The sequence below is a fragment of the Hippocampus zosterae genome, chromosome 15 (assembly GCF_025434085.1).
Source record: "Hippocampus zosterae strain Florida chromosome 15, ASM2543408v3, whole genome shotgun sequence".
NCBI lineage: Eukaryota > Metazoa > Chordata > Actinopteri > Syngnathiformes > Syngnathidae > Hippocampus > Hippocampus zosterae.
Window position 1 is genome coordinate 10821436 of NC_067465.1, and position 16626 is coordinate 10838061.

General features: G+C 41.1%; 1 protein-coding gene across 5 annotated transcripts in view; it reads right to left on the bottom strand.

The window, feature by feature from the left end:
* Positions 1-652: 652 nt before the first annotated feature.
* kif1ab (kinesin family member 1Ab) overlaps positions 653-16626 on the bottom strand; it is a 35483-nt gene continuing 19509 nt past the window's right edge. For 3 of the 5 annotated variants that reach the window (XM_052087342.1, XM_052087340.1, XM_052087338.1), the window contains 19 exons: positions 16516-16606; positions 16304-16422; positions 16180-16235; positions 13153-13261; positions 12397-12463; positions 11597-11681; positions 11389-11494; positions 10642-10665; positions 10422-10536; positions 10205-10338; positions 10061-10122; positions 9816-9961; positions 8760-8948; positions 8614-8685; positions 7316-7425; positions 6846-6965; positions 6420-6612; positions 6214-6332; positions 653-5834 (listed from right to left, as the gene is read on the bottom strand). In XM_052087342.1, coding sequence (XP_051943302.1) covers positions 5777-5834; positions 6214-6332; positions 6420-6612; positions 6846-6965; positions 7316-7425; positions 8614-8685; positions 8760-8948; positions 9816-9961; positions 10061-10122; positions 10205-10338; positions 10422-10536; positions 10642-10665; positions 11389-11494; positions 11597-11681; positions 12397-12463; positions 13153-13261; positions 16180-16235; positions 16304-16422; positions 16516-16606 — 1975 coding nt within the window. In that variant the 3' untranslated portion in view covers positions 653-5776. The remainder of the gene's footprint in view (positions 5835-6213; positions 6333-6419; positions 6613-6845; positions 6966-7315; positions 7426-8613; positions 8686-8759; positions 8949-9815; positions 9962-10060; positions 10123-10204; positions 10339-10421; positions 10537-10641; positions 10666-11388; positions 11495-11596; positions 11682-12396; positions 12464-13152; positions 13262-16179; positions 16236-16303; positions 16423-16515; positions 16607-16626) is intronic. The other 2 variants (XM_052087341.1, XM_052087339.1) reach the window with 1 other exon arrangement.

Here is a 16626-nt window from a genome sequence, read left to right on the forward strand (position 1 = left end):
TATATACACACACACACCGGTATATATATATATATATATATATATATATATATATATATATATATATATATATATATATATATATATACAGTATGTGTATACATGAGGAAGTGATGCTTCCTTGTGTAGAGTTCAATGTGAGCAGACGTGTTTTGTTGTGATTTACGCAAATCTGACTGTTTTTGTTATTTCTGCATAGTGTATCAGCCCCTAATCATGGGCTAATAAAATAGTTTCGGATTTCGAACGAATCGCTTTTCGAACAGTCTACTGGAAAGGATTATGGTCGAAAACCGAGGTATAACTGTGTGTTTTGGACGTAGTATTTTAAATGTTCTGTAAAGTGCTTTGTTACAGCTGCAGCAGTTGTGAAAGTTCTATACTGTATAAATAAGCTGTACTGTATTTGTATTCCTTTGGCGTAGCTCCATCTAGTGGATGCATAATGCAAACGCAAATCATGCAAATTGGGCAATTACGATTCTGGTAATTATTTGTGTGTTCAAATGGATACCCACAAGAAAAATAACGATCAAAGTCACATATGAATAATGACATTTAAGGAAATACTTTGGGCAGTTCTACTTCAAAGCTTCCACCGTAGCTAGCAGACACTACATTTTCAACTGAAAACAAGGACAATACAATGATGTGAGCATACATTTGATCACTCATTTATTCAGATTACGTTTTTTTTCTCTTTATTTTAAATCTCTTGACAAGCTACGAGAAGAACAAAGAAGATAAAAGTGAGATGAAGACGGGGACAAAAGTGCAAAAAACGATCACCCTGCAAGACTGCTTTTGAAATGTGATATTCTCATTCGTGGTGGCGTACAGTGGACAGAAAAGAACTCACGCACACTGCGGATCATCATTTATATACAAGAAAGAGCCAGACGGGAAAGTCCGTTACAAAGAGTGGGTAGTGACTAAACTTTACAGCTGAACTTTTACAGGCAGGAGGAGAAAAAGGAGTGGAGAGCGGAGGACGAAATGTGGGACCCGCATGCTGGGATCCAACTCTAAAGAAGCAGCCCGATATGAAGCAGAGCTCACAGTGCACACAAAAATTGACAGCGTCCCCAAATGAGGTCACTTAGGGGCGCTTTGTTAAACAAATGCACTAAAAGATAATAATCCCTTGAATACAAGCCTCAGTGCAATTTCTAGAGGATTTAAATTGCATGGTTGAAGTGACACAACTCAGATTTCTTAAATTAAATGTATTTGAAGAGAGTGTTGCCAGCTTGTTTGCCCAAGCCAATGAAACGCTCCCATAACTAACTTATTGTTTACTTGTGTTGTTACTATGCGAATTGCAATTCAGCCTAATGCACATGTGCAGGATTCCACTGAAAGAAATAGTGCATTGCATTCTAGAAGGTACAATCAAGGGCAGAAATAAATCTTTCTTCTCATTTTCCATTTGGTCATCATGAACGTTTTTTCCCGAAAAGAAAGAAGAGACTAAGATGACCCCAAAACATGCAGGAAGTGCTTTTCAAATCGTCGTTCCAGGTTTTCCCTATCAGGCTGCATGGCTAAACAGGTTGGCTGGCCTGGAGCATGCAAAACAAAAGACCAAATGGTTGGCAGACCATGTCTTCAACAAACCTTTCTTTTTCATTTTCATGATTAAAATGTCATTTCATTATTTTTATTTTCAGGGGGTATCTCAGTCCAGTTATTCCTGTCAATGTGGCCTGGGAAATGGTCCAATGTCACTTAATTGCCATGGAAATTCAGATGTATTTATTTTAGTGTACACTTCTTGTCTATCGATGCCAGCGACGTTTCGTGACAAACGGGAACAATTGAATGCTCTTCTACTAGATGGCAGAAGGTGCAAAATCGAACTCTGTTGAACAGTCTGAGGTGTGCCGTAAAACTTTTTTTAAAAAAAGACAATGAGTGAAAACACTCAGGTGAGATACATTTGATCAAGCCGCTTTTGGTAAAAATGGATCGCCGTAATGCATCGGTGCAGAAGGAACCAGTCAGCCACAAAGGTAAGTCATTTCCGTCTAGACAACTATTCAGTCCGCTTATTGTTTTTGGGTGATGCGAGGATTCCGCCCAAAAGCATAAATATACTTTTTATGGCCTTTTTGTTTGGTGCAACCTTTTGTGCTTTGGCTCAACAAAGGTTGGCAAAAACTGGCATTAAAACCAACTACAAACAATTCCATAATAGGCTATGCAAACAAGTCAGATTTGGGCTTACAAGTGATACTGAGGGACACCATGGACATCACAGGCTAGCACAAAATACGACGATATGAGTGTATTCACTCGTATATGTCAAAAATGAATAGTATTCACTTTTAGCCTATTAACAAGCTGAACAAGAGGAGGTGGAGAAAAGGGGAGGCATGAGCTGCTGTGTGGACTTTCCTCTTCATAATCACCAATTTTTTTCTTTTTTTTTAAGGGAGAATTGGAACCAAAAAAAGAACAATTCTGGATCGGGCAACAGAAAGCAAAACAAACAGAAAACACGCAGTGCTACGTATCTCATGTTCAATGATGCGCCAGCTTGGCAGAAATTCAAAGAAGGAAGGTTATGACGTCTTATTCTCACAGAATTAATTTACAACCTACCAACCGGATCTCGTAAGTTATTCTCCAAAATTCCCATTATGAGAGGCTCCTGCATTAAAAGTCAATTTTTTTGCATTTTACCACCGGTGACGATATGACAAAGCAACTCTTAAAGGTCAGCAGTGAAGTAACTTTAGAAAATGCCACATGAAATAAATCCTATTTTGTAAATTTGACAAAGTAATTATTTACCCGATGTGAGATCCCGATGAGCGTCGAACCCGCAAGTGTAATGTCACCCAAAGACAAGAATTGTGGGTCTCGGGATGGTTGTGTTAAAAAAAAAAAAAAAAAAAAGTATGCTTGAAATAGTTTTAGCCCGAAGCAAAAACTCAAAAGATGGTTTGCCAAGTTTACTTCACGCATGACCTTTAAAGACAGAATGGATAGAATTTACATGACCCTAATTTTTCTTTAAATAAAAACAAATGTTTAACGTAATGAGCCGGGTTACACACATACCGATAATTAGATCATTTTTCCTCCCTTCCAGTCAGAGTTAGAAGTGGCCCGGTTGTCTGATGTATTGGTCATCTGTGGTACAACACACTATACAAGAGTAGGAAATGCCAATTATCGACTGAAGTCGTTGGCGATTTTAAAAAGACACATGATAAGAACAAAAATTGCCACTTGATCTCAGAATGTGCGGTGTGCTCCAGATGACCAATACATAACACCACATACAGTACAGCATGAAACGTCTGACAATCACCGTTGTAAATCTTAACCAAGTTTAAAATTTACTTCTTCCGAGCAGATGTGGGAAGAAAAATCACTCCGAACACACACCTACACCACAGATAATCACTCAGGATAATATTTTGGAGACATCCGATAATCAGAATTTTGTTGATTCAGATTAAGAGGGAGCATTGAATTTTGAATTTGAAGATTATTTGGTCTCCCGTAGGAGAAACTTGTCTCGGAGGACCACGAATGAGCATTTTAACATTCCGCCCAATTATCGGTATGTGTGTATCCCACTTCACTGACTACTATAACGCCGTTTCTTGTCACAATCGCCAAATCCGTGGCTCGCCCCAACTCAGTTTTGACCACACACATACGGCACGGATTTGCCATTGTGAATGTTGAACAGGATTCAGCACTTACAAAGGCCACCCTGACAGTTTTCCATGAGCAACACGACACGACACCACACCACAATCGATCAAGATCATCTTTTGATGTTAGCGATAATCAGAACTTTGCCGCCTTTGATCAGAAGGAGTAGAATACGGCTCAAAATCGACCCAACGATGGGTATGTCTGCACTCTACTTAACTGAGCGTCATTCCGTATCACATCTCAATCAGAGTCTGCTGGTTGGCCCTACTCAGCGTTGAGCACACACACAATATCCCATTGTAAATACTGAACAGGTTTAACATTTACCTTGCTGGCCCCTGACAGTTTTCCCAACTAGATAGGGGAGGACAAATCACGATTAACGCAACCCACACCGCAGGATAACTGCTCAGGATAATCCTTTAGCGGCACCCGATAATCGGACAGATTATCGGTATGTGTGTACCCTTTTGTCATTTTGATGCGATATAATTTAGTGAGACAAGTGTAAATTATGCACAAACAATAAAGAAAACACTTTGGTAATGCAACAACTTAACAAGGACGATAAAGTGCCGTGCAGCAAAATTGTTGTGTAGTTCCATCACAAGTAACGAAAAACATAATGCGACAATAAATAACATTACTTTGTGATTCTACGTACCGGGGATCATCTTTTTTTTCTCAAAGGTCAGGGGATTATGTAATTTTCTGAGGAAAATCTAAAATAATGGGAGCACGTTTGACCCTTTGGTCCTACTTTACACCAAACCTGGAAAGATGTTTGAGCATTTATTCGATTGATCTCAATACAAAGGGCCACGTACTCGTACATTCTTTGTCGTCACCCTTAAGACAATTCCACCCAATAGTAGAACGACTGTGTTACACGAGTAACGTTTTTTTCCCACTAAACTCTCTTTGGCATCATAGTAGGCCAACTTCATGTTACTGGTGAGGCAAAACTGTGCACTGTTGACATCTGTGCCCTACTAGTACTATTAGTGAAGCGCTAAATATAAACTAGTGTAATTCACAATGTCACTAGTAGTAGTGGTACAGATCACTATTAGAACGGCGTACTAGGAACATTTCTTCCTCTACTGGTGTCACGTTTAATTACCTTGGATGACCTTCGGTTAGAAAAAAAATGCAGAATTGACTTTATGGTAAGGGCACTAGTACATCGAATGTGTTTTCCGAGTTAAATTGTTTCCCAGTCCTGCATGACATTCCCGCACACAAGTAGGACCACTCGAACATCCTAGTACAACAACTATGTGTTACTAGTGAGGAAACACTCCTAGTTACTATTGGTGCCATAAGTAGGGCTCACAAGGCTACTAGAATGTGACGCATGAAGACTAGTTGGACCTAGAAGTGGTACTAGGGAAGGACAGGAGTCTATTAGGAAGGTTTAATGGCGTACGATTAGGCCAAAAGCGCCATGCTAAGTCATGCTAAGACTACTAGCATATGGACATTAAGATGAATATCAAAGATATTGAATAAATGCTGAAAATGGTTCCCTTAATCAGGATCTTTGATACGACCAAAAGGCAAAAAGTGGCACGAGTAACCATAAATAAATAAATACATTAAAAAATTGGTACGACTAAGACACAGTTGTTCTCCTAGTGTGCTGTATGGCAATGCAATACATTACATGATTATTTCTATAGCGCTCTCTCAACTCATAGCGTACTAGTACACGGATCAAGGATAATGAATAAATGCTCAAAGGGCTTTCCATTTTTTCCAAAGCCACATGATAGCTGAACTAGTATTAAATGTACTGTGACACCTTCGAAGCGAAACGTGTACAAGGCAAGAGACTACACAAACTAGCACGATCATCATGCAGAGGAACCTCCCCGCCACGGGGTGTCACTGTGTACAAAAAGAACACACGTGGCATATTCGCCAGTTTGCAAACACATAGGATGGCCACCTGCATGTGTATGACTCTGCTGTACAGGGTGTTGTCAACATGCAGCTTTGTAACAGTGATAGCATGTTAGATACAGTATATTTAGAAGGTTATTTCAGTGGGTTATGTAAGGTAAGAGAGTTGGTGCTGTTTAGATGCCTGTGAAGAGGCTCACATCCTATGGGCCACCGGTGCCGAATGGACCGACTTTCTTCTAGACAGTTTAGACCTGCGGGAACAGTAAAAAAATATGTACATTTGATTGAGTTATGAAGTCAGGATGTGATGCTCTGCCCGAATTCTGGCTCGTGGTGCTCATCTCCAGAGAATGGATGATCATTCAGCTGTCAGAAAATGGCCCATTGTTGAAAAAAAGATCCCCCGACCCGGATTTGGCTGATCAGCATGAAATTATGTGGGCATGTCGAAAAAAAGTTTGGGATTTTAAGCAACCAGTTGCATTTCATTCACTTTCTCTTATCAACACGAAATGAGGTGGACACGTCAATCACAGCAGAACGGACAACAAAAGTCTCAAGGATCTATGTATGAAATTCAACAGGAAGCCGGCCTACGGTATCTATTTGATGGCGACTGCCAACACTCACCTGATGGTACCCGCCAACAGAGGATTGAAGGCATAAAGCCAGTCATGCATTTCTTTGTCATTGTTGGCTTGGAGTAGTATCCCACGATGCTCGGTGCACACGGCAAAAGTGTTTGGAGTCTGCAGACAAGGAGGGGGAAAAAAAAACACGAGTCACTCCCGACACTCATTTCACGGGGAAACACTTGCGATGCTTTTGGCTCGTACCCGCAGCAAGGTCTGCTTGTCTTCGCTGTATTCCACCTTGGCAGACGACAGGTTGATGACGGCTCGCTCCACGCTGTCCCGCTCGCTGCGGTACAGGTAAACGTAGGGCCGGCGCACCACCACGTAGCGTTTCACCCAACCGCTGGTGTGGGCCTCCAGAAAGTGGAGGTAACCTTTCTTGGACACGATTGGGCTGCACATAATCACAAAATAATGTCAGAAGCATGAACCCACATCCTAAATTCTAATATTTGTTCCATGAAATTGTATTTCATGATTCCCTAAAGTCTATTGCCTTCATTTCATGTTGTCTTTCTCTGGGCTGCACTGCTTCCAGTACGCCACATTATATGTCACATATTTACATACATATTAAGTGAAACCTGGTTAAAGTCCCAATAAGTGTGTGAGTGCAATTATCCCGACCTGACTCGTATCTCCTGTATGTCCGGAACAAAGCTGCAGCCTTTGAGAGCTTGCTTTCTGTCCACCGGGCTGAAAGGGTCCAGATCAGGGGTCGACGCTCCGGAACCAGGCTCAGTGTGTCTATAACACAGGAATGACGAGATATTTCCTTGACACCAAGATGCCACTCGGTAGCGCCAAAGCAGAACTGTTGAAAGGTTCCAGATGTTGATGTTGATTGCTGTTATGTATTTGGCATTTCGATATAAAATTTGAGTTATGTGATCGTATTTGAGCCTTAAACGATTCCTCATGCAAAAATTAAAAACCTTTTGTTGAACAGAGCATTCAATTCTACCTCTGATATGAAATTATTATACTAATAAATATAACCAGCACTGTTTAATTCAGTTTGCCATGTTTTGAGTTTTTTTAAAGAAGGTTACAATATGTAAATGGATGTAATGGTGTGTTTGGTAAAAGTCCCACACCTGATATCGTAGTGTCCCTCAATCAGCGAAGGGCAAGTCGAGGACGGCGTGAGCGTGCTCAGCGTGGAGACGGACGCCTCCCTCATGAGCGACGCTGATATCTCGGAGAGCTACAGAAACACACGGACACGCATGGAGAGAATCGCACATGTGGCACGACCCGGCACATCCGCAAAACACACACGTAGCACGCACGCCAGCATTCAGGAATTGGTCAATTTGCGGAAATGATACAATCTGGCTTGTCTCAAGAGCCCCTTGTGTGGTGTTAAAATGGCCATGCAGGAGGAGTAACATGGAAGGTTAGTAGGAAGCACGTCCTTGCAGATTCAAGGAGTGATTAAAATGATGTGTTACGATGGAGGTCAGGCTAAAGTTGAAAAGCCATTATCGTCGCTAGTGTATGCTAATAAACAACAAAAGACTTTAAAGGAGACACATTGTGCATTTTTCCACAAATTAAAACACTTTGGCAGTGTTATAAAATGTCTCACATGCTTTTATTAACATCATGAACTATAACGTAGGGAAATACAGTTTTTGTGGGCTTTTTTAAGTGTGTTTAATTCAATGGACAATGTGCTGCTCCTTTTGGTATGTGTGACCTGGCCACTAGGGGTCAGTATACACACATGGATATTCATGGAGCCAGTCAAAACTCATCAGTCAATCACCGTAAAACTTCATCGCATGGGATAAAGAATACGTCCGAGTATTGCTAGATTGTCCGTCTACGTTTTCCTGCACTGTTTGAGTTCAGATATTCATTGCCTAAGGGGTTATAACATGGCCACAACAATGCCATTCGTTAGGCCATCTATGGCGTTTTGAATTGTTTGTTAGCATTGAGCTAAACAGACTGAGCTAAAGCGAAGCCATGTGTTCGTTTAAAAAAAACCCACACATTTAAAAGTTGCTTTAAAGTGGCTCTGGATCTCCCCCCTGCACAACATCTCCTCTTGATGGATCTATTCATCAAGAGTAGATGTTCTTCATAGATGTTTTAAAATGTGACTACTTGTCACACATGGTCCATCCAAAAAAAAGAAAAAAAGAAAAAGAGGAATTCGAAAGACCTTTGAATGAAATAAAGGGAATATTTTATGATGCTCCGTAAAAATCCAATGCAGGATCGTCTAATAATAGAAATAGAGCGGGGTGATTAAAGGTGAGAAAAAAATATTAAGAGATGATTAAATATTAATAAATAAATAAAATAGAATGGAGAGCAGGCCTTGGTCACTCAAGGTTTCCGAGGGGATTACGGGCCGGATTAAAGGGTTTGGGCAGGGGCTCACCTTGCTCTCACTGGCACTGCTGCTCACCTGGCTGTAGTCCCTGTTGAAGGTGTGCATCAGTAGACGCAGACACTGGAAAGAAAAAAAAATACTATTAATTAACCGTCAAAAAAGTAGAATGATTGTATGAGTTGAGGAGGATTCACCTTGGCAGCCAGCTCCCTCTGCCTCTGGTTGGGGCTGTCCATTGCTGGGCTGCTTGCAGGACTCTGGCTTGGAACTGGACTCTTGGCAAAGTCGCTGATTTCGCTGCCCTTGTAGAGAGCATCCTGGCCGGCCAGCAGGGTGGCCTCCAGCTTCTCCCTCAGTAGTAGGTAATGCCGGGTCTTCTCCACCTTTGTACAACGTAGTAGATGTTCATAAAACATTGGTGGTGTTGCGCAATGCATTTACATTCGCACATAATTTTGGCTGAATACAACCCTACATAAGATTGTAGGGTTCCATACTACTTGATTTGTGATCAACCCACCAAATGGACTTGTATTAATCAGAGGATATACAACGATGAAGTGAATCGTCAAAATTGGGCATTCTACAAGGTTGGATTCTCGACCCGCTGTTATTTTACCTATAAACTCTCGATTTTGATCAAATTTACTTATTTATGAACTCACACTATGTTTTTAATGTATTTGTGTTGTGGTAAAATTTGAAAATATAGCGAGTGGCAAACGTAATCAAACCTTGACTTCAGTAGTTACATTAAGTCAAAACAAAATCATGCACATCTATTTTCACATTTCATAAAAGTTCCCAGATGTCATAGTAAAAGTCCTCTGGCGTTCTTCAAGACAATCTCCACAAAGATCAATATAATACACATACTGATTTGGTTTCCGTTACCATGGCGACCATGGGCAATGCTGAAGGAGCTAGCTACTCAGTGTAGTCAATTTCACCACTTTGTCGCTGTATTTAACCATTTTCCCAAAATGTGACTCGCAACAAATCCAGTAAAAACTAAATAGGTTTCTACATCTTGATGTGGTACAGACTGCAAACGAAAGGCATTTGATGACACTACCACTGGCTAATAACTTTAAAATGATCTGAAGATGAATAGGGCACATCATTTTATCTAAAGAAGAATGAACAAGAAGGAAAAGCATTCGGGATTATTTTTCAACGACATCAAACAATCGCGCCATTGCTGACTTCTTTCCCCAATTTTTGGTATGTGTGCAACCTGCTGAAATCACCTCTTGAAGCAAGCTGAGTTTCTCCAACTCCCACTGGTGGTCCAAAATCAGGCTGTCACTGCGAGGCCTCCACCCAGCCAGGTTCTCCTCCCCTCGGACGTACGCCACCGAGGTGTCCAGCACTCGCCTGCGACGCCGCTGCATTCCTGAAGAAAACAAACACACACACAAAAAAAAAATGCTTTCAAATAAAATTAAAAAGCACAATCACTTGTGATTTGTGGCTGAGTCGCACTAGCTCTTACCTGGACTCCCGTTGTCAGCCACGTGGCAGAGCGTCACCTCGTAGACTCCGGTGACACGGTTACTGAGAGGGGAGTGATTGCACAGTGCACGCAATTAAAACCAATTAAAAAGATGTAAGTCAGACAACTGTGAAAATTCTCAACCTCTCTGAAGCCCTGAGGCAGCCTGTACTGAAGAGGTTTCGGATGGAACGAGACGCGAGAAGTTTGGTGTCGCGGGAGTAGAACACCATGCAGAAATCTTTGGTGATAACGGTAGGCTGAGTGCAGTTCTCCATCTGGTTTTAAGACGCACAACACAATTCAAACACATTTGCTAGAGCATCTGCCCTCATTAGGGTGGTGGATGATACAACTCTACCTCCAAATAGGCTGAGAGGGTGATGTAGATCTTCTCTCCATATGGCGTAACTCTATTCAGGAGCAGGGAGTTGTGCATGGAGCTGTCCCACGCCGCCTCGAACCGGTAGAAGGTTCTGACATACGAAAAGTCACTGTTAGGATTTGCCGTAAATGTTTTTGAAGGAGGGAATGAATTCACCACGTGGATCAAGCAATCAGTCAGACTGATCACGAAATACCTATGATCAACTCCCAAGGAGACGCTGCCAGTTGGGAAGAAAAAACAGGTAATGAAACGTTAAAAGCGGGAAATTAGATCCATGAAAATAAATCATAGATGCATTGATTATAAGTTTAAAAAAGTAGAGCCAGATCTTGCCATGCTGTCTTATCCTTTGATATGGCGCAATCACGCACTACTGCGAAAAGTAGCCCATTACACGCTGATCGTAACCTCGAAATGTTGCATGGTGGGACCGCTGTAAACCGAGGACTCACCTGTGCATAGAGTGCATCTAGAACTATTCGTAAGGCATCTCTTTTTACAAATTGTGCTACATTATGATGTAGCTAGAAAGGTACTGCAAATATAGATCTAAAAGTTTTTTCATGTTGTTAGTATGGTTGTTGTATGAAGAATTTTTGAGGGAAGACTTCAGTTAATTCAATTTTGGAAAAAGGCTGTAACATAACAACCCCCCAAATTTTCTTTGCAATAATATGTTGTATGCAGGCCCACTAGTCTAAACACGGCACTCTGATTAAAATTGAGTCTGTGGAATTTGACTAAAGTTGTAAAATCTTCCTGTTTTTGTTCATCTCACAGGGGCGGCCATTTTGCCATTTTCTGTCAATTGAAAATGACATCACGTTTGCTCAGGGAACAGGTAACAACCAATCATGGCTCAGCTTCAGAAAACTGGCGTTTAGAACATATTAATGTATTATGGTATGCAAAATAGGTTCACATGCAAGTAAATGCATACTTGTCATCATTTTTTGGCCAGAAATATCCAGAAGACACGATGTTCAGGGAGAGGATGTTGGGGTCTATGATGGTCTCGTCAGCCTCCGGGGTGTTTCTGATGCGCCCTGGTTTTGAATAAATACCAAATATGTTTCAATTGATGCTCTTGGGGGGAGAAAAAATAATCACTTAAAATCCTTGGGATGACTTTGTATCTGTAAACTCACCAATCACCAGCTCCTTCACTTCTTTCCATTCAATGTCGTTCCCGTTTTCATGAGCGATGGCTACTGTGATTCTCCTCTGAATACCCTGCAAGGTCAGGAAGTTGCAACAACTTGATAATGCTGAAACACACTCTGTCCAATAGCCAAATTCTTAGTTTTAATGCAGAATTACAGAATTTTTCAGCACGATGTTCCTCAAGGGGGAAAAAAATGTACATATTACATAGACAAATACGAGTGTGGCAGGTTGATGGTGGCAGTGGTGTGACACAGGTGGGGTTGATTGACCATGTCAAGAAGTAGTAGCGAAAATAATTAAAGATTTAATTTATGATTTTCCAGAAAGCAGGGAGAATATATGCCTGCCACTACCGACTTATCTTCTACTTCGACTTCTTCTTCTATGCTGCTTCTGTTGAGTCATATTTATTTGACCGCTTAAAATGGCTGCTACCGCGATGCTAATCTTTAATCAAGCTAATCCTTAGCTTGTCAAGAGCTTTCCCCATTTGATGTTCTCATTAAGATAGCGGCTTTCCATTAGGCTAATGAGAATGGCGATGGCGCAGTCGTGAAAGTACTTGGAATAAACATTTATTGTGACAAATGGACAGCTTGAAACAAGAATGCTGGCTCTCATCTGGATATAAGCAACGACCTTGTTGAGTCACTGAAGTTAAAGTTGGGGGGGGGGGGGGTGAGGCTTATAAAGCTTTTAAATAGTTTTCTTTTTCGATTGAAATAAAAAACAAATAAGTCAACGTTTCCCTTCCGTCATCATCGTAGTGATGTGTTCGAACCTGATGTAGGAGGTACGTGCCATGGCAGGGCATCCCGCCTCGGTGATCCACAACAGCTGGGATGTAACTAAGGACAGGAAGACAACCAAACACATGTTAAAGTTTGTGTTAAAGTTCACACAGAGTATGTATAAAGTAGAAGTAAACACAGGTTTGTACATTTTTTATCTGTCCCACCGAATGTTTACATTATCAACAGTTCCAGTCTTTTTTTTTGCATTAATTTAGCCATTTTTTTCCTTCAAAAATTAGTCAACTAAAATGTATAAATGAACTGTATTTTTCACTATTTTCTCATTCATTAAATAATGAATTGGGTTATTGTTACTTGCAAATAAATTTAGTCACAATGATGGTGGGACATTGTCTTGACTTCAGAAAAGGCATCGTGGGTTCTCTTTAAATTTACAATAATTTTACGATAAAAATAATTTACATTCACATTTATTATTTCTATTATTAAATGATTGGTTGATTAATTGCAAAAAAAACATTAATTACCAATAATACGATTACCAAATCAAAATCAATCATAATTAAATGAATAAAATATATTATTTCCCATTTTACGTCATCCACGAATGATCTGGCCCATCCGTCCACAGCACGCCCACCCCTGAGAGGGGTGAAACTAAATTCTGGTATCCAATAGCAACGGACGCAATTATCATACACCGTCAATAGGAAAATAAAAATATTCTGAAGACTAATAATAACTTGTATCACATGACTGAATAAGATGGAGCTGAAACTTACTCTCCACTGGCTTCCAGCTCACAGATCTCAAAGAAGACCATGAGGTCATGTTTGGAGTGACAAGGTCCGGCGGGGGACCGCGTAAGAGTGCTGAGCTTGGTGGCCGGCACTGCAATAGAGAAGACATACAACATGGAGACATCATCTACCTACAAGTCGGTAGGTACACTGTACTAAAGTTGAATTAGCGGGTATTTTAAGAGTCTTACAAGGCGGAAAATAATGTAAATGCAGCGATAGAGAAGAAAATGATTGTGGGAGCATTAACTATGATGACGCAACAATGTATTCTCCACCTATGGCCTCATTATTTAAGACAATTGTTTGATGTTATTGGCCCCAAGAACGATTCATGTTGTATTTTGTGCCAGTCTCAAAACCAACAGCTTCTGTCCGCGTAAAAAATATATATATATATATATATATATATATATATATATATATATATATATATATATATATATATAAGGGCGGCCCGGTAGTCCAGTGGTTAGCACGTCGGCTTCACAGTGCAGAGGTACCGGGTTCGATTCCGGCTCCGGCCTCCCTGTGTGGAGTTTGCATGTTCTCCCCGGGCCTGCGTGGGTTTTTTCCGGGTGCTCCGGTTTCCTCCCACATTCCAAAAACATGCATGGTAGGCTGATTGGACGCTCTAAATTATCCCTAGGTGTGATTGTGAGTGCGAATGTTTGTTCGTTTCTGTGTGCCCTGCGATTGGCTGGCAACCGATCCAGGGTGTCCCCCGCCTACTGCCCGAAGACGACTGGGATAGGCTCCAGCAACCCCCGCGACCCTAGTGAGGATCAAGCGGCTTGGAAGATGAATGAATGAATGAATGAATATATATATAAATAATCGCTGAGACAAGGCCGTGATTTTTTACGACCGTTTAGCAATGGTTCCTCAAAACAAATACAGGTTTTTTTATGCCTCGGATTAGGACCGAAAAACAGTCCTCGACCAAACTGAGCGCACTTGAATGCGCCACTTGACTCCTCTCACCTTCCTTACACGAGAAAGTGACGCTTCCTTCGGCAGACGAGGAATTGACCCTTCCTCGTGTAGCGTTCCATTGTGAGTAGACATGTTCAATAAAGATTTTGGTTTCGGTTTTCGAACAAATCGGTTTTCCAACAGCCTTCTGGAATAGATTATGGTCGAAAACCGAGGTATGACTGTCACCTAAATTGCAACAGAGCAGCAGTTTAGTGAAACAGCAACACACATTTTAGTGTCTATCACAAACGCAAAGTTAGCGTGGTTAGCCAAAAAGAATGCCAATAGCCAGACGTCAACACTGAGATCTGTAAATAAATGGAACTTGTGACATTTAATCAAAGAATTAAATCAGTACTTTTACCATCACAGTTTGATAGTACAATATGTTTATTTCTACTTAGGTACATAGTGTGCGTATTTATGCCATCTCTGTGTCAACATTATTTAATTGTTCTTCTGCCTGTCGCTATATGCCGCTGGCATAGACAAATGACCTAAGATGCATTACTTGAGAAAAAAAATGTTTTTTTGAACCACTTACGTAATCCTGGAAAATTTCCCATGGCCCACCCGATACATGCACAGTGGTTGTGAATCATTAGTTAACAGAACGGACATCCACATGTGACTGATTAGTCAACAGATATGATAATATGAACCTTCTTGAGTCTTTTATGACGCAAAGACAAGTTTTCTCTGGTTTCACACCGCTGATAGCGCCCGTGCTTTTTACGCATTTCACACACTGCACATTGATTATCTGCTGGTTCGGGTCAAAAACCTCCACTACCAGGATATATTTCACCATACGTATGTGGTAACTACATCATCCCCTCGCTGATCTGATGAATTATTAACACTTGACACAACTTGCACATACAGCGAAATTCTCTCCCTCTCGTACACTTCAGGGTTGAGAGGAAACCTTGGGAAATTAGTTCAAGTGAATTGCTCGTCTGGATGAAGATTGTATGGGAATGACAGAAGTACAGTAAGTCTGGACGGAGTTAGTCCTATTTAAATGCAGACGTTAGGGCGGTGTTGTGAACATGGGCTAAAATAACTCCTAAGCAGGAAGGGGGTTACTCAAGTCCAATCAGGTGGGTAGCCTCTCAAATTTCACCACTCACAAATTTCACAATAAAAACAATACAGTCGAGCAGATATGGAGCCTCAAGACAATCACAACACCAGTTCTTCTCTTGCAGTGAGTTGCAATGCATGCCAGGCTCAATCGCCAGGTATGCAGCTGTTGAGTCGCCAAATGTAAATTTGTGCGCGACTTTCCGGGTTCAGACGCAGTTGCTCTGTGCTCACATATGTGACTTACTGCCACATCTGTCAATATGGCCTACAAAGATGTGAGAGCAGTGGTGTTATCGCGGGCCACATTGTAATTATGGTTTCTCTTGAAGGGTTGTTACGATTGTGAATTTTGTAAAACCATATAAATGTTTAACCACCTCCACATATTACATACACAGAGAACAACAAATTGATGGATAACAGGCTTTGACATCAGTAGTCAAGAGGAATGGATTGCTCAAACATTGCAATTATTACGTTATATGTAACATACGTCAAACTCAAGCCCCGGGGACCAGATGTGGTCCGCCACATCATTTTATTTGGCCCGCGAAAGCAAATCAAAGATGACAACTTCCATGATACTTGCTAAAATGCGTACCAAAATTTCAAATTTTCATATCTACTAAATCAGTGACATATTGTAAACATAACAATTACTGAAACAATCGTTGAATAAAATTTTATTCTCTATATAGTTTGAGTCATCACGGCCCTCCAAGGGAAATGGTAATTAAAATCTGGCCCACAACAAACATGAGTTTGACAACTCTGATATACTGTATGACAATTCGAAATTTTGGTTGAGACTTTCGCGAACATCATAGAAATTGACATGCTTGAATTGCTTTCACGGGCCACATCAAATGATGTGGCGGTCCAGATCTGGCCCCCGGGTCTTGACTTTGACACCCGTGTGTTGGAAAATTATGTGCAGCTCACCTGGTTTGGACAAAGGCATCACTCTGGGGAACTGCCTTCTGGAAGGTCTCAATGGACTGGAAGAAAATCACCAATGAGGAAACGCACTTTCAATATACCAAATGCTGACCCACTAAATCCAGACCTGATTAGATCCTTGCAAAGGGGTGGGAAAGGCTGCTTCTGATAGTGACCGAACACCTCAAAGACGATGGGCTGGGTCTTGATGTACTCCACGAATGACTTGGTGACCTCCACTGAGATCTAAGGGAAGAAAATCACCACAGGTCTTACTTTCCATGGAAACATAACTTTGTTTGTTTTTTGTCAATGAGAATGAGCTTGTTGAGTTCTTACATTTTGCACATGGTAAAAGCCCAGTGGCGGCCCCCGGCCGGTGTTCTTCAGCGGCTCAGTGGAAAAGGCTTCATCGTGGCGGTGGATGAAGCTGGGAAATCAAAGTGAGGG